The sequence below is a fragment of the Triturus cristatus genome, chromosome 9, assembly GCF_964204655.1.
Source record: "Triturus cristatus chromosome 9, aTriCri1.1, whole genome shotgun sequence".
Classification (NCBI taxonomy): domain Eukaryota; kingdom Metazoa; phylum Chordata; class Amphibia; order Caudata; family Salamandridae; genus Triturus; species Triturus cristatus.
In genome coordinates, this window is record NC_140592.1 from 934913481 (window position 1) to 934931703 (window position 18223).

Below are 18223 nucleotides of genomic sequence, written 5' to 3' on the forward strand. Positions count from 1 at the left end.
CACTTTCGCAAATTATCGCGAAAATGTTAAAAATCTCCGCAAACACGCGGAAATATCACGAAGATGCAGAAGTTTTTTCCCCCCCGTTCGCGGTATTTTCTGCGTGGTCGCGGCTTGCCAACTTACCCATGTGGTTGCTCGTGGGCGCGGCCATCTTGTTTTCACTTGTCTCGCGGTGCATGATCGCGAGAAGAAAGACGTGATCGCGCGACGAATGACGTTACTGCGGGCGCGAACTGTCGCGAGAGAGCGCAAATGGCTACCAACAATCCAACATCTCGTGGAGAATGCGACCGGATCGTAAAAACTTGTCGGCGAACGCGGGGATTCAGGTAAGGCGATCGCGCGCACGCGAGAATGTATTATTTTACAGCGCGAGCAAGCAAAAAATTTCCGGTAAAATGCGGATTGCGGAAATTTTGACATTTTCGCACTCTCCACGGAACGCGAAAATGTCAAATTATCGCAATTTCCGCGGGCGGAACGGAATTTTAGCCCAGGCCTACACCACACTTGGAAGTTTAGAAGCCGTCATCATTTCCTGCTGACAGCCATTAAAACAAGTGTGACATTTCAGTGATATACAGCCTATGGTAAACTGTTGTATACAGTCACAGGACAGAGTACTTCAGCTGTATCCGCGCATATAAATTACAGGACATTTAAAGGAGCACTTGTTGTAGGTTTAGTGACCTACCTAATCCAGTGAGATATTTCACTGAGCAGTTCAAAGCCGCAGCAGACATTGTAAAATATTTCTACTATGTCTGTTGTTGGTGGTTGTTAGAGGTTGCGGACTGGGGAAAGAGGACTGGGTGTTTTTCTCTGCACTGGAAGCCCATTTATATCTTGTGCATTGTTCTGTGCTTCACAGACCGTGCATATACATGCATTGATAGCTTATCCTATAAAATACTATTTAAGTATGGACGACATATTTTCAGAAGGGACATTTTTGCATTACATTTGTTTAAGGTGTTTCTAATACAACATATGTTTTTAATTTTGAAAAGCAGAAACATCAATTGCTGATCAGAGATTGAGTATTTTTTGAATATTTCTTGGCAGGTTTTGTTCTGCTTGTGGTAACCGAATGTAGCTCTCTTTGATGCGGGAGGTGCATTTGCACCGGGGCCTATTTGTTCAAGGCTTCTTCTGATCCCCATTGTATATGTTTTTTTTATATCACACTTCTGTTTGGCCAATAAACACATTTACATTGCTTGCCTGGTGGCTAATGCACCCTTGCTGTGCCACTGAATGTACTATCACGTTTATAAAACTCTTGCACACCAGTCGCAGGGGGAGGCGGGAAGCAGCGTCATGGCAAGGGATGCTTCTGTGGCAACCATCTTCTGTTTCTGAAAACAGTCATCTAAAGGCTAGTGTCCAACAAATTGCAATGTAAATGCTGTAGGAAAGGGGGATGGGGCAACACTTAAAGCCTGGCACATCACGGCACAAAGTAGTCTTTCAGCCTATAAGTTATTGTTCAAGCCAGTCAGTCTGGCGTGTTGCATCAGCCTGCCACCCTGCAGGACTCAGCAATATTAACTCAGGCGTGCAACTGTGAACAACTCCAGGAATGTACTTGCACAATATTTTCTGCACTACCCATCTGTTGTGTGTAAAATCCCTTACAGCACTATCATTTTCTGTGTGCGACTTACTGAAGGTAACAGGAAGGGTAGTTGGCCCCAAGGACTTTCTGGGGGGTGACACTACCCCACCTGTTACCTCCAGTAAGTGCCACACAGCAGGATTGCTGAGAAGTTGTTGGAGGCCACACCCCCTTTCTCCACCACTCTGCAAATGTGCCTCCTGGTGTGCTGCTAGTAGGGGGATGAAGTCCCCTTGGCTACTAAGGATCCAGGGGGGCCAACTACCGCTCTTAATACCACCATTAAGTTCCACACAGTGGGTTTGCTGAGAGGAATTTGGTGGCCACATGCCCTTACTCCACCATTATTCAAACACACCTGGTGCATTACTAGTTGAGGATGAAGTCCCCTTGAGGGTCCTTGGTGGCCAACTACCCCTCCTGTTACCTCCAGTAAGTCCCACACATCTGGATTGCTAAGAGGTTGTTGGAAGCCAAGACCCCTTCCTTTACCACTCTGAACCCACGCCTCCTAGTTGGGGGAAGAAGTCTACTTCAATCCTGAGTCTCTCTAGAGCCAAGGGGACTTCATCTCAGCCGCTGTCCATGCAGGTAACAGTGGTGGAGCGGTGAGGTTGGGTAAGGGGGGATTTCGAGGGACGATGCAGAGGGAAAATGAATTCTTTTTTTATTTTTCCCTCAGCATCATCCCTCGTCCCGCCTTACCCAGCCCCACCGCTGTTACCTGCACGGACCGTGCCTGCTTCATTTCCCAACCACCAGTGCACCAGGAGGCGTGTTTGCAGAGTTGTGGAGAATGGGGGCATGGCTTCTGACAACCCCTTAACAATCCTTCTGTTTGGGAGTTACAGGAGGTAAAAGGAGGGTTTGTTCACCCCCACGGACCCTGTGGAGGCAAGGGGACTTCCTCCCCCAACCAGCAGCATTCCAGGAGGCACATTTGCAGAGTGTTGCAGTGTTGCAGAGTTGCCTCTGGCAAGTTGCCGGGCTTTTTTTTTTATATTTGTAAATGTTTTATTTTTAAGTAAGAGGGGTCTGCATAGCCCCATTTCCTGGGCGATTTCGGCCTCAGGGACCCCATCCCTCGGGGCGAGGCACTTTTAGAATGGAGAAGGGGCCATGCAGTCTTCCTCCCGGGGCTGTTTTGGCCCTGGGGACCCCAAGTCCTGGGGCCTGCGCCTGTTTTATTTATTTTTTAGGTCTCGCCTGACCCAGCGCATGCGTTGGTCTGGCGAGACTTATTGAGAGGGCTCAAAAAAGTGCTACCGTGGCCAGCCTAGAGCTACAGTGCATGTGCACGGGCGCGCGCGCCGCGCTTGATCGCAATCACTTTCACTTTCACGGCCGCACGGCCACTTTGATGTTCTCCGTGAGGCAATTATTTTTTTTTCAGCGCAGCTCCGTCCTACATAGCCCGTTTAATGAACTTTATTAACTGTAGCCCTTTATTCAAATCAATAGGCAATTCTAGCCTAGGACCTCAACGATGTGACCTTTTATCACTTGTATCATTCTGGAAGAAAAAGGGGAGCGGCCTCGTTATTCTAAAGCTTCTTTGCTTAGGAAAAGTTTTACATTTTGTGCTTGCGGTCCGCTTCAGATAATGGGTCGTGTTTTTTTAAATCCGCATTAGTCATGATTTGCTCGCACTTGGCACAAAGATGTTAAAACATTTAATTACAGATGCGTTCTGCCATAGAGTATTTGAGCCTAATCGAGTTTTGCCTTTCTTAAATAGAGATGAATTATAACCGGCAGCGTCTAAGCACTAAGGGGCATATTAACAAGGGCCGGCGATAAATATCGCAAAGCGCGCTTAGCGCTTGCATATTTATCGCCGGCTATCTCTGGAATTTATTGCCCGGTTTGCGCGTTATTAACAACGCGCATCGCTGAGGCGATAAAAATTCCAGAGATTGTTGGGATATCGCCGTTTTCCATGGTGGAAAACGTTGATATCCTAGATGATAGGGCCTGTGGTCTTAGCCACAAAATCCACCCCCATGTTAAGTATGCCTTAGTCAGGAATTTAACAGACGTTAAATTCCTGCGTTAAGGCATACTTAACGAGATTTTAAAAATCGCTACCCTCCCTTGTTAATATCGCGAAGCTGCCTTCGTGATATTTTCCCAAGAGAGTCTTGTCAGGCACGCCTCCTTTGCATCTCATTAGTGATGCGATCGGAGGCGTGCTGCAAACGAGCGCTAAGTCAGCAAGACACGCGATAGCGTGTCTTTGCTGATAAGGCGATGAAATTTCATATCGCCGCCTTGTTAATATGCCCCAATATTCCTAATTCGTGACTTGTTTGAGTCTGAAAATAAAATGAGAGGAGCTTTGTTTCGACGTCTTTTCTCTTATGAAAAAGCTAAGTTGAAATCTTGAAATGTGCTGCAGGCAAAAGATTTGCTTCGTGATCGGCATGCATTTGTTAGACAGGAACTTTTTAGTACTTTGCATCGTTTCATTAAATGGATACATTGTTTCACATGCGCTGTGTGAAGGAAAAGCAAATATACTAGAGCTGGAGTCTTGAATGGAAAGTCCGTCACATATCTTCAGTTTTATATGCGCATAACGAGGAAAACTTCAAGGCATTGGTTAACATGTTGCTACGTTTCTTGGAGTCTAATTCGGCCGGCTTGCTTCATATGTATGAGCGGATTTGACCTTAGTGCAGCTATATTTTTTACATTAATGTGAAAGAAACGTACATATGGCTTAGCTGCGGACTATTAAAGCACTTACGTTTCTGATACTGAATCCGTGTATCACTACCAGGGTTCCTTCGAATCAGGACGTCAACACATGGCGGCTTGGTTCAATAACTTTGAAAATTAAGGCATGCTCACAGCACAAGTCTTAAAAAAAAGAAGTGGGGGCTAACCTAGTTAATCAGAATGCAAGTGGCATCAAGGCGCGTGGCATCACGGTGTGTGACATCACAGGAAGAGGCATCATAAGAAGTGACATCGGATCTTGAGCACTTACGTATATGTTTAGCGGGTCTATCGTGGGTACATTGGAGCACCTTTTGAGTATACACGCAAACCCTCCTGATTGAGTCAGAAGATTCACACTTTTGAAAGCTATGCATAAAAGTGTTGCCTTTTGTCATCGCAACTTCCTCTACCCATAGTGCTTTACAAGAAAAAATAGTGGTTCTTAAATTATTTCAACGCCTCCTCAGGGGTAGTAAACACTGTATAAATTCCATTTATTTTGTGTAAATACAGGGAGAGACCAATGCATCTGACATTCTTACAGTGAATGCATATCTTGTAAACAGGTTAACAGAGTGAAAAGCAGCTTCTCTTAAGTATGTGTAAAGTGCTAACAAGGTGTGAGCCTTTGTTTCCTCTTGCTGCATTTACTTCTAAGTGTGGGGCTCCTGACTGCTCCCAGCCTGGAGACTCGAAAAAAAGGAGGCCTGATGACCCCTCAAATTGGACCTTTGCTATTGGCCCGGCAGGAGTCTGAACTAAGAAAGCCCCCCCTTCCCGCCTGCACCTTGTTGTGATCGAAAGCAGACAACAACGTGCAGGTGCTGCTGAATGTGTCCCGGTGTTTGCAAATAACACCGGGACAAGTTCAGCACATTTTTTAGTGGGGTCCAACTTCTTGGTAGGGTTGACAGCGTCCACCCTGTAAAAATGGTGGGTGGACGCTGTCCACCCGTGTATACCCCTGACTCGTGCACTGGGCATGCTCAATCAAGCACCAGAGGCTATTCTAAGGAATTCTGGGAGCTGTAGTGTGTGAATCACGATTATAGCTTATAGACACAAGACTTACAGGAGTTGCAGTGTGAATTTGAACATTAGGACGGAGCCTGTATTGTAGTTTGTTCATCTCGGACATTTCATTAAGCCCTCTAAAGGCAGTGTTAAATTTCAAAATCAAGTATGCCTCTTTGCACACAAGTGTGCTGTCCAAGTCTCCTCCTCTGGGGTCTGCGTGAATTACGCTTAGCACTGTCCCAAATAAGTCTTTTTCTGAGTGGCCCATTTGATGGGAATGATTGACCATGGGTTAGGCCTGAGCTAAAATTCCGTTCCGCTCGCGGAAATTGCGATAATTTGACATTTTCGCGTTCCGCGGAGAGCGCGAAAATGTCAAAATTTCCGCAATCCGCATTTCACCGGAAATTTTTTGCTTGCTCGCGCTGTAAAATAATACATTCTTGAATGCGCGCGATCGCCTTACCTGAATCCCCGTGTTCACCAACAAGTTTTCCCAATCCGGTTGCGTTCTCCACGAGATGTTGGATTGTTGGTAGCCATTTGCACTGTCTCGCGACAGTTCGCGCCCGCAGTAACGTCATTCGTCGCGTGATCACGTCTTTCTTCTCGCGATCATGCACCGCGAGACAAGTGAAAACAAGATGGCCGCGCCCGTGAGCAACCGCATGGGTAAGTTGGCGAGCCGCGACCACGCAGAAAATACCGCAAACGGGCGGGAAAAAAACTTCCGCATCTTCGCGATATTTCCGCGTGTTTGCGGAGATTTTTAACATTTTCGTGATAATTTGCGATAGTGAATTTCGCAAATTCCACCCACCCTACCATGGGTGCTGTGACAGTATTCGTTTTAATTCTGGACTTGTGTTGAACAATGCGGTGCCTGACTTCTTGATTAGTTTTTCCAATGTAGATCTTTTTACATTGATAAATCACAGCGTACACTACATTTTTGGTTTTGCAATTCGAGAATTCATTGGTGATCCAGTTTATTTTTCCATCAGTGAATGTTCGTCCTTCAATGTCTGGTTGCAGACAATGCATTGTCCACATTTGTGGTGGCCCTGTATAGGCTTCATATTCCAGGCTATTAGAAGATCACTACACTTCTTTGGTTGTATCAAGCTTTCTCTCACGATTTGTGATCTCACACTTGGACATTTCTTCATGGCAAATATGGGGAGGACAAATCAAAGACTAGCAAAAAATCAAGTGCTAGTTTTAGCGTATGATTTTCTTAAACTTTGTTGTGTGAGGGCAATATGTGGTTACACAAACCAGTAAGGTACTGTTTTTAGGTCTCGCCTGACCCAGCGCATGCGCTGGTCTTGAGCAGAAACCAGGTAAGAAAAAGCTCCGTCTGCATAGGCCGTGCAAGCTCAGCTCCCGATCGAGCCAAGAGAATGTCTTAAGTATTGCTAGCTCCAGAGCTCAGCTTGCACACAGTGTGTCCTTTAGAGCTCAGCTTGCAGGGTGTACACATACAAAAAGTGTGTGCGCGTGGGATCTTTTGCCCTGGTACTTTCTGTGCACATTTGTAATTGCCTGACGGCATGCCTTTCACTCTGTAGACGTTGTGTGTGCATTTTATGCGATTCTGTGTTAACCTGCACCCCCTATCACAGAGTTCGTGTTCTTACAATGTATTGACCATAGCTGTGCAAATGCGAGTTTGCCACCCTGCTGGCCCTCTTGTTTTTGACCAGGCTGCTCAATGAACGTGTTTGATGCAGCAGCCCCAGGATGTGTGACCTAACTGTGCCAAGTGTGTGTGTAAGCCATCTGTCTTAATGTGTGTGATCTTGTGTGCCTGAGCGTGACCAGAAAACCCCAATGTATCTGTGAGTGCTACTCAGCTGTATATGTGTCCGAGCCACCTGTCATGATGTACGTGTAAATGCGATCTGACAGTTACATTGGTCCAGAGACATCTAAATGCGTTTGTGTCAAATGCACGAGTGCATAGCTGTTGCAATATTCTCATGTTGGGCCGTATACACCTAGTGTTTCTGCTGTCATACAACACGTAAATGGTCTCCCCCATGGTGCGTGTGCACTCCAGCTCTGATAAATGACGGGGCAGCGGCTTATCGCCTAATCCGTCACACACCTTTAGAAAGATGAAGTCATCTGGCAAAGGAAACCAAGCACTGGCATAGCCAATAGGTCTCGGCTTTGGGACCTTATAAGTGTTTATCCATGCAACAGTTGTTGTTGCACCAAGGATATTGTGCTGCATAACTAAATACTTATAAGGTCCCAAAAGCGAGACCTATTGGCTATGCCAATACTTGTTCTACAAAGGGAGGGTGGCCGAGTGGTTCCTATCCTGGGCTAATTTCGGCCTGGGGACTCCATCCCCTGGGGCCAGGACTGTACTGTGGGTGCCCTGGTCTCACCCAGGGAACCCACTTACATTGGGCACTGCGGGGGGAACCTGAAGGCCCCGCGGTCCTTTCCTGCACCTCGCCTCCTGCAGGAGCCGGCATTGCTTTTGGACACAGGGAGTTGCTGAACATGATGCTCCCTCTGTCCAAAAGCATTTTACATGCGCTCGCTTACTCGAAGCAGAGCAGAGTTTGCTATGGCTTGGCGGGAGCAACATAGCAAACTACAATGTGCCGGGGGTGGGTACCCTGGGAAATTGGAGGAGCTGGCACTAGGGGTAGCGGTAGCCAGGGTCATTATTGGCTCCATGCAGCTCCCCTCCAATGTTAATTTAGCCCCAGGGAAGTGGTGGTCCTCAGGGCTGCTTGGGGTGTGCGGCCCCTGTATTTAATTTTACAGAGTTGCCCAGGGAGGTGGCAGTCCATGGGGCTGCATTGTGCCCCATGGGCCCCCGCTCTAATTTCATTTTAGCCCCAGGGAAATGGCGGTCCCCAGGGCACGGGTTTGCCTACACGTGTGTTGGCAAACAGGCAACTCCCACATTTCAAATGAGATAGAGGTGGTGGTCCCCGGGGCATAAGCCGCAGGAGGGGGGACTGATGCACCCCCCTTTTATTTGTGCACTGCCCCCAGAAGCTGGCCCACCCCGGGACCAATTAATAACGAAGCGTAGGAGCCTGTGCTTTGTGAAAAAACAAACCCAATCGAGATTCACGGATTCAGCATGACTACCACTAAAATAATTTTATTTAAATGCGTTTTTGCCCCTGTGGGACCCGCCCTATAGGCCTAGGAGGTCAGGGTGTCTCTCCCCTGTCCCTTTATCTTTTATTAAACGTTTTTCTGTGACTCACTTCAACCAAGTCACAAGATGGCTGACAACACTTCCTGGTTTGAAGTGTTGGCAGCCAATCAGATCTCAGCACGAGATTGGGAGGGGTCGTAGATCCACCGTGTCCCTATATATACAACTGGAAATTTCAACTCAGCAACTACTTATCAAATTTGCACCATTTAACAAAAAGGTCGCTTTCTGCACCAACCACTACCTTTCTGCCAACTTTGGTGTAATTCCGTTCACTGATTCGGGCTGTAGCCTTGTTTAAAATTTCCAATGGAAATTAACATGGGGTAAATGTTTGTATTGTTCAGCATTCCATCTATCAATTGTTCCTTTTGCTTTTGTCGCCCTAAGTGGGAAGGGTATGCCTAGACATGGGTCCTGTTCTCATTGTGCCACTGGATTCAAGCTAGCCTGGCTGATGAGGGATGATGCCCCGAAACCGGCCCCAGGATGCTTTCTTCCGGTCCAGGAAGGATCTTGCATGGCAGTTTGAGCTGGACTGTTCCCATGAGGCACAGGGTCAAAACTCATTTGCATATAACTGGGTCCAAACTGGGGTGGTGTGTTGAGCAAAAGAACGATGCATTAAACCCAGATCCTTGTGACTGGGGGTTAATGTTTGCATTGTTCAGCATTTCGTCCATCAATTGTTCCCTTCAATTTCTAGAAGTGGCATGTCTACGCTAATGATGGCAAATCTACCTTTAACATAGGAGAGGGTTTTTCATTGTGAATTCAATGATAGGAAACATAATGAGGCTGCTCCAAAATAAGCCACTATTGCATTTTGATGTTATTTCAACCATTCCCTCATGTTAACCTATGGGTCTCATTCGTAGTGAAAACATCCATGGGAATTCTTCAGTACATGGGCAGGGGACACACATGTGTACCTGCACAGCCTTTCTCCTACCACTCGCTTCACCCCTTAAGACTTGCCCTAGAGGTGCTCTAGTGGTAGTGAAAGGTACTCTCAGGATTGCCCAGTGGTTTAGAAAGGCCAACCTGAGCATAAGTGCAATTGTGCACATGTTTTAAAAATATCAGGTATGCACCACTTCCTAACATGTGTAGGAAGGGCGTGCGCACTTTCACACTGCATTTACAGTGGAAAAGGGCCAAAGTGCCTAGAGCCCTAAGGCCACTAAAAGAAAATCAGCAAAACCCATGATGAAAAAGCAAAATGGTTAGGGAAACACTACCCCAAGAGTACCAGACCTAGCATGTGTCCCACCAGCTGAAAGTGGGGGTGTTCTACCCAGCTTCTAAGTAGCCCTCTTCAAGGCCGAAAAACCTAGATAGACCGTCGCATTGGAGTGGGCTAGCTCCGGTTGGTGCTCTTCCACCGTAAAGTCCATTCACTGTAATGTAATGGGTCTGTGGTCTGTTTGAACCAAGAAGGGAACGCCAAACAAATACAGCCTCAACTTCTTCAGGGCTCAGACCATCGCGAAAGCTTCCCTTTGAGTAGCGCTTCCCCCGTATTCCCGGGGGAGTAACCTCCAGGAGATGAAGGCTACAGGCTGGTCTAGGCCCTCCTCGTTCAGCTGAGACAGTACTGTCCGATACTGTGTTCCAAGGCATCCGTCTGAACAATGAATTCCTGAGAGAAGTCACTGACCAGGAGCACAGGAGCTGTGCACATGGCCTGTTTGAGGAAGGTGAACATAGTTTGGCAGGCCTTTGTCTATATTACATTTCTGGGCTGCTTCTTTAAAGTCAGCTCCATCAAGGGGATCACACTGGTGCCAAATCCCATGACAAAACTTTGGGAGTACCCGGTGAAGGCCAAGAAGGCTCTAATGCCCTTTCGGCTTTTGGGGGCTGCTAGGCCAGGATGACTTCTACTTTGGCCTGGATGGGCTGCACCCTACACCAGCCCACCCAGTGTCCTAAGTACACCGCTTAATCTTGCCCCATCTGGCACTTACTGGCCTTGATAGTCAGGCTTTCTTGCTGCAGGGCCCAAAGTACTTTCTGGAGGTGAAAGATATGTTCCTCCTAACTGTTACTGAAGGAGGCGATGTTGTCTAGATATGCAGCTGAGAAGGCCACTATACCAGCAAGGACCTGTTTCACTAGCCTCTGGCAGGTGACAGAGGCATTCTTGAGCCTGAAGGGCATGACCCTACATTGGTAATGCCCTGGTCATGCTTCATCATTGACCAGTCCTCGCCCTCTAAAACCTTCGTTTGATAGAGGGCGGGCATGCACCTGACGACAGGGATGCCCTTCTAAACTACTAAGTGGGGTCGAAGGTTTTAGAGGGCGAGGACTGGTGAATGATAAAGCATGACACCAGGTGGTGTGTGAGACCAGTCCGTCTTTTTTTGTGAGATGCCCTCACTCACAATGTTATTGTAACTTCAACAGGGTCACTATACTAGGAGCAGCTCTTTTTGTGGTAAAAAGCACCACTTCCTAACATGTGTGGGAAGGGCACACGCACTATCGAACTGCCATAAGGCCACTAAAAGAGAATCAGTAAAACCAAGTAGGAAGTTTTTGGAAACAATACCTCAAGATTATCAGGTCTAATAGGGAGGTTTATTCCTTCTTGCCAATGAGATAGTTCTTGAAGCAATGTATACTATTGTTGGTACTTATTGGTATTGGTACATTTGCCCATGTTTATTATATACATTGCATTTGCATCAGCACATTTATATCATTAAAAGTCACTATTTGAATAAATTTTGTTTTACAAACATTAGAAAAACACTGAATATGTATGAAAAATATTGAACAAATAAAAAGATCCCAACAGCATTGCATTCTTGTCTTGCAAAGGAGGTGGGGCTAAGTTCATGGTAAAGTGTTGGCGACAGCAGCAGCAGATTAGTGGCAGAGAATAAAATTGCTCTGGGAGAGGGACCGTTTTAAGGTATGGGCAAAGTGGACAATTGCCCAGGGCCTTCACCTTCCAAGAGGTACCTGGTGAAAATGAACTTTCTCTTTTTTCCACCTTTTTTCCCAGTACTAACATCTCCCCATCTTCTCTTCCAATCTCTTCCTATCTCTGCTTCTGCATTCCCTTTCTCTACCTAGTGTCATTTTAAGGATTTTTATAAGCCACGAAAGACATGCTTTAACTGTTTTGTGTGACCTTTTACTGAATGTTTATCATATTATTAAGCATTATTTGCCCTCATGCAGGCTTGATTTAGCAGAAAACGGTTATCAAAATGAGGACGGGCCCTCAAATGGTGCTTTGTACTGGGCCCCCAAATTTTTAAGATGTCATTGGGTGACGCTGTGGCACAAGAGAACGTTGGAGAGGGATCAATTTCCCATAGATTGGAGTACAGAGAAGGAAGAGAAGAGAGGGAAGAGAAATGTAGCGTGGAGAGAAGCAGAAAATCAACAAGGAGTAGTGGAAAAGAATGCTTATGTAGGTAGGAAAAGAAAAAGAGAAATACTAGCAAGAAAGGAAGAGGCGTGGGTGAGATTAAACTGAAGCACAATGGTAGGAAATTGGTGGCAGGCAAGAAGGAGACAGGTTTTAAGAGAAGATTACAAGAAGCCTCCTCAAAACTAACTACTACCACATTATGCATTAAAAGGGGGAATCGTTTTAAATAGGAATCAAAAGCAAAAGCATTTGAGGTGAACATATCTAGAAAAGTACTGAAAATGGAAAGAGAGCAGTTAAAACAAGAAAATAAGACATTATCACAAGCAAAAGTTTTATTTTAGGTTTTAAAATGCATATTTCGGAAACAAAGAGGGCTTGCTTGCAGACTCCACATAAGAAATGTCAGTCTCAACTTTTCAGCTTTAGGTACATAAAAAATATTCAACTGATAGTAACTGTATGAATCACTTTGACCAAATACCTATAAGTGCATGAGTGGCCTGCCCTGATGCGATTTATGTTGGTCCTACATTCCACTTCTGTTTGAGTGATAGAAATAAATAAGTGCATCTGCTGCTCTTCCAAGTCATGGCCTCTAGTCTGTTCCAACCACACTGGAATGCAGTCCACTAGACGTACTGACAAATGGAAGTCTCACCGCACAGCTCCTTGACCGTAGCAATGTCTGACAAGAGAGGAAAGTGCCTGCCATGCCGGTTGGATGCTGGCAAACAACACTTGGACTGGAATGGCTCAAGGACACTGAAATCAATCTATACTGAATGAGTTGTTAAATATCCTAGTTTAGAATTTGGGTGGCCGATTTTCTATCTGGCATTACATCGGATTTCCCTCCTTTGTCAAATTGGTAAATGAAAATGCATACAATATGGGGTATTTTACAAGACAACTGGAGGTATTTTTCCTCAAAGTAGCAGCACCAGTCATGGTGGAGCCAATATGGTGGCAAAAAACGTTTGCAGAAAATTAGCCAATGCCTGTCACTTTTTGTGAAATGGCCTCTGCACAATGTGACCACTGGGTATTTACCTCCAATACCTCTGTATGTTGTTAGTGCTTATGCATCCATGGGGAGGCTGTTCCCACCATTAGCATCACCATGCTTACCTTGAGATAAAAGATCCATATCACTCCCTTGGTGGTCTTTTACTCCATTCTTTCCACCAGACATGGTGATTGACTATTCACTAGCGATTAGGAGACTGGTTTGCCTTCATGTCCAGTGCGATGCACTACAAATCTTGGCAAATCCTGAGGGTTCTCCACCAGTAAAAAGTCTGCCACTTGAGATACACTAAATAGGGTGGATCATAAAGACAGAGATGGAGGTGGGAGACAACTGGTCTAATGATTGATTCACCATTACTAACCTCCTATGAATCAGCCTTTACCATTCTGTTGTTTGAAATTACATTACACTCACTAATTCTGTCCTGAGCTCCTCTTCTCATGCCCATGTCTTGGGATATGTTGGTCCACTGTAATCTGAAACACAACTTGACATCTCCTTAACATGACCGTGGCTCACCTGGTATTGTAAATGGAGACAGATGACTTGACTCGCACTCTTCCTGGAGGTCGTCTTTATCCACACACACATTTCCATTCTCAATGGTCTCCAATTTCCCATCTAAGCTGGTGGTACTCACACCATTGGCAGAATGAAGAAGTCTCTGTCGCTGAAAAGAGAAGATGGTAGATTGCCTAGTCAGCCCACGAAGAAGTGTCATGCCTAAATTTTTCAAGTGGTCTTTCCTTTTCCTCCTACTAGATTATCATTACATTTAGAAGAAACCGAAATTATTCAGTTCCTTGCGGGCTCTGTGGAATGTTTACAGTAGGACCAATTCGAAGAAAAATAAACAGATCACAAAAGGGAAAATATTAACAATTTGGGTAAGAAAAGAAAAACAATGCAATTATGGCAACCCAGCAAATTTAGCACATACCAACCTTACACCATCATGTCTACTTTACTAGAGAAACAGTGAGAACTCTCATAAAGAATAGCTTTCAACTGCAACAGCAATACTACTATATGGGTGCCTCCCTGTAAACTGAATGGACTGATGAATGTAATGGCATGGTCCCTGTCGTACATAGCTTAATTTAAGCTCTCATTTTTGGGGACCAGCACCTACTTTTCTTCAACAGGCTTTAACCCAGAGAAAGTGAGAGAAAAACACAAAAGGGGGAAAGAAGGAGTAAGAGAACACAGAAAAACGGTATCAATGTAAGAAAGCGAGGAGGAAAAAGAAAGTGAAAATAGATGAATGGGCAAAGAGTATCAGGTGGTGGATAAAAGAATCATGAAGTAGAATCAAGTCTAAGTAGACTTGGTATCTATCACCCCTGGCATTAGACAGCACTGATCATGGGCTTCTGAACTAAGCTCTGGACACTGGCGCTTCTTCTTTTACAAATTAAGCACCGCTGTTGTGAATGTCATTATCAGGATGGGAGAAGCTCTGTTTTGATGCTCCGATTGGTCCAGTTAGGAGGAAGTTCAGCCAACACCTAAGGGGGCAAGTTCACATTAGGGAAAATTAACAAATATTTGCATTAGGTTGTTATTATGGGACTAGCAAATTTGTGCAATAGCATGTCTTTGTGGAAACTTGGGAAATATGTGCATTAATGCCAATCCGACTCTCGGTCTAGGTCCACTCTCTCCCCGCAGTTCTGCTGTGCCGTCTCTTGCCTCCAGACCCGACCTCCTCCTTGGGAGGTTCGAGGCTGCTGTCCACTCCTGCGCCTGCTGCCCACTCCAACTGGGACCAGACTGCCTGCAACCACCGTAACCTTTCTCAGCCGTTTTTTTCTTCTTAATTTTTCCCTGTTGTGCCACTGTTATTGTGCCCATCTCTGTCTTGCTCTAATTCCACCACTGTTTTTATTTTCTTGTGCCTGCCTGTTCCTTTCGCCTTTCGCTGCGTCTGCCCCTGCGGCCCCTCCCCCCCTGGAATTCCCCTGCTCCCGCCTCCCAGCCTCTCCTCCCTCCCACCTCCCCTACTTAATGGCGGGGACGAGCGCAGCAGGCACAATGCTGGCACGCCGAAGGCTCAAAGGCAAGCCCGTCTGTGCCCGTCCATGACCTGACCGCGGCCAGCACTAGGAACCCTGGACCTCCCACAACCCATTGCTATGACGCCACCACCCTCCTCGCATTCAACCCTGGAAGACTTAGAGAAAGCCAAGAGGCCTCGCCGAACACGACCTACGGCCAGTTCTCCTGTCTCCACTGCCGCCAGACCCTCACCGCCACCCCGGCCTCCAACACCGCCGATGCCACCACCGGTGACACCCTAAAATGCATCCTCCTCAACGTACGCACCATACACAAACACGCCATGGAAATCTGGAACCTACTCGACTCTCTATCGCCTGACATTGCCTTCTTCACAGAAACCTGGACCAACGCATCCTCCGCCCCTGACATCAGCACCGCCATCCCAGACGGATACAAGATCCAGAGGAAAGACCGCCCCAACCACCCAGGAGGGGGCCTTGCCATCGCCCACAGGAGCACCCTCCACCTCACCACCACCACCAGCCTCCGCCGAACACCTGCACTTCCAGATCCAGACCACCCCTAAAGCCACACTCCGAGGAATCCTCGTCTACAGACCACCCAGCTCCCGAACACCCTTCGCCACCACCATCACCGACTTTATCACACCCCACGCCATCGCCTCAACAAACTACATACTCATTGGAGACCTGAACTTCCACCTCGACAACCCCAGCGACCCCAACTCCACTATCATTTGTGACAACCTCGCCAGCATTGGACTTAAACAACTCGTCAACACACCGACCCACAGAGCAGGACACATCCTCGACCCATCTTCGCACCAGGAAACAGCATCCAATTCAGCCACACAATACAGCCGGCATGGACTGACCACCACTGCATACACTTTACCATCGACAAACCCAAGGCACCCAAACCAGCCCCACTCCCACCACGAAGGAACTGGAGCAAGGTTACCGACAAACAACTTAACTCCACCCTCACCCGAGATAACCACACCTGGGCACCTTACGCAAACGACGCAGCCAGTGAACTCCACACCTGGATCTCCAACTGCGCAGACGAGCTCGCCTGCTACGCAACCCTGACAGAAAAAGCCCCAGGAAAGCCACCGCTCTCCAAGAAGCCAGACACACTTGCAGACGCCTGGAGAAGAACTGGAGAAACACCAAGACAACGAAAACCACACCACCTACAAGGACGCCATGACGGACTACCAAAACCAGATCAGAGCCCCCAAGAGGAACTTCATCCACAACAAAATCCTGGCCAACTCCAAGGAACTTTTCAGTGTCATTCAAGAATTCAGCAACCCATGCAGCGAAGCCACAGACATCACCCCATCCCAACACCTCTGCGACAAGCTTGGAACCTATTTCCACCTCAAGAGCACAAACCTTTATGACAACTTCATCGATCATCCACCAGGTGCCACAGATGGCCCCTCACCCCCCAGAAACACCAGCCAGCCCACCATCTCCAACTGGAAACCGATCACGGCCGAAGACACCGCCTCGACCATGAATAGCATCCACTAGGTGGCCCCCACCGACCCCTGCCCACCTCACATCTACCACAGAGCCACAGCTGCCATCGCACCCAAACTATAACGCACCATCAACACCACCTTCAAAACAGGCACCTTCCCAGACGACTGGAAGCACGCAGAAGTCAGACCTCTGCTCAAGAAGCCCACAGCTGACCACACCAACCTCAAGAACTATCGGCCCATCTCGCTCATCCCCTTCGCAGCAAAAGTTGCATAGACAACAGTCAACAGGAAACTGACACGATTCATTGTAGAGAACGCCGTCCTCGACCCATCCCAATCCGGATTCCGAAGCAACCACAGCACAGAGACCGCCCTACTCGCCGCCACAGATGACATCCGCACACTCCTGGACCAAGGCCACTCTGCAGCCCTCATCCTACTCGACCTATCAGTGGCCTTCGACACCATCTCCCACCGTACACTAGTCGCCAGACTACACGACGCAGGCATACAAGGAACAGCCCTGGACTGGATCCGATCATTCCTCATCAGAAGAAGCCAAAGGATCAGACTCCCACCCTTCCTCTCCGACCCCACGAAAGTCACCTGCAGAGTCCCACAGGGTTCATCCCTGAGCCCCACCCTCTTCAACATCTACATGGCCCCCCTCGCAGCCATCGTCCGACAATGCGGCCTCAACATTGTATCCTACGCTGACGACACCCAGCTCATCCTCTCCCTCACCAAAGACCCCACCACTTCCAAACTCAACTTCCAGAAAGGAATGCAAGACATTGCAGTCTGGATGACCAACAGCTGCCTGAAGCTCAACGCTGAGAAGACAGAAGTCCTTGGTACCACCCCTTCTGCATGGGACAGCACCTGGTGGCCGACCGCCCTCGGAAGCCCACCTACTCCCTCAGACCACGCCAAGAACCTTGGCATCATACTCGACTCATCACTCACCATGAACCGACAGGTCAACGGCGTCACTTCCAGCTGCTTCAACACCCTCTGCATCCTCCGCAAGACCTTCAAGTGGATCCCCCTTGAGTCAAGGAAGACAGTCACCCACGCACTCATCACCAGCAGACTGGACTATAGAAATGCACTCTACGCCGGCATCAACAAGTCCCTACTCCGCAAACTCCATACAATACAGAACACAGCCGCCAAACTCGTCCTCGGCATCCCCTGACACAAACACATCAGTCAACACCTACGAAGTCTCCACTGGCTCCCCGTGGAGAAAAGAGTCACTTTCAAAATCCTCACTCACGCCTGCAAATGCCTACACTACAACAGACCCAAATACCTCAACAACAAAATCAACTTCCACGTACCCAAAAGAAACCTCCGATCTTCCAACCTCGCACTGGCCGAAACCCAGCGCATCCACAGAGCCAGAGCAGGCAGAAGATCCTTCTCTCACACGGCAGTCAAGACCTGGAACGAGCTACCGGCAGACATCGGACACGCCCCCTCCCTGAACACCTTCAGGAAGTCCCTCAAGACCTGGCTCTTCGGCTAAACAGATCTGCGACCCCCCCCCCCCCCCCCTCAGCACCTTGAGACCCTCACGGGTGAGTAGCATGCTTACAGTTCCCTGATTGATTGATTGATTGATTGATTGAATTGGAAACTGGGAAATTGCATTATTCAGAAACATTGTGGAAACTGGTCAAACATGGGTGGCTAAATGTGGAAGTAATGGTCCTATCCAGCTC

The 18223-nt window shown here is 47.5% G+C and overlaps 1 protein-coding gene across 2 annotated transcripts in view; it reads right to left on the reverse strand.

Annotated features, from left to right (window-relative positions):
- LOC146799097 (sodium/potassium/calcium exchanger 4-like) overlaps positions 1-18223 on the reverse strand; it is a 611785-nt gene that overhangs the window by 88266 nt on the left and 505296 nt on the right. For both annotated transcript variants that reach the window (XM_085626506.1, XM_085626505.1), the window contains exon 12: positions 13499-13649. In XM_085626506.1, the coding sequence (XP_085482632.1) occupies positions 13499-13649 (151 nt within the window). The remainder of the gene's footprint in view (positions 1-13498; positions 13650-18223) is intronic.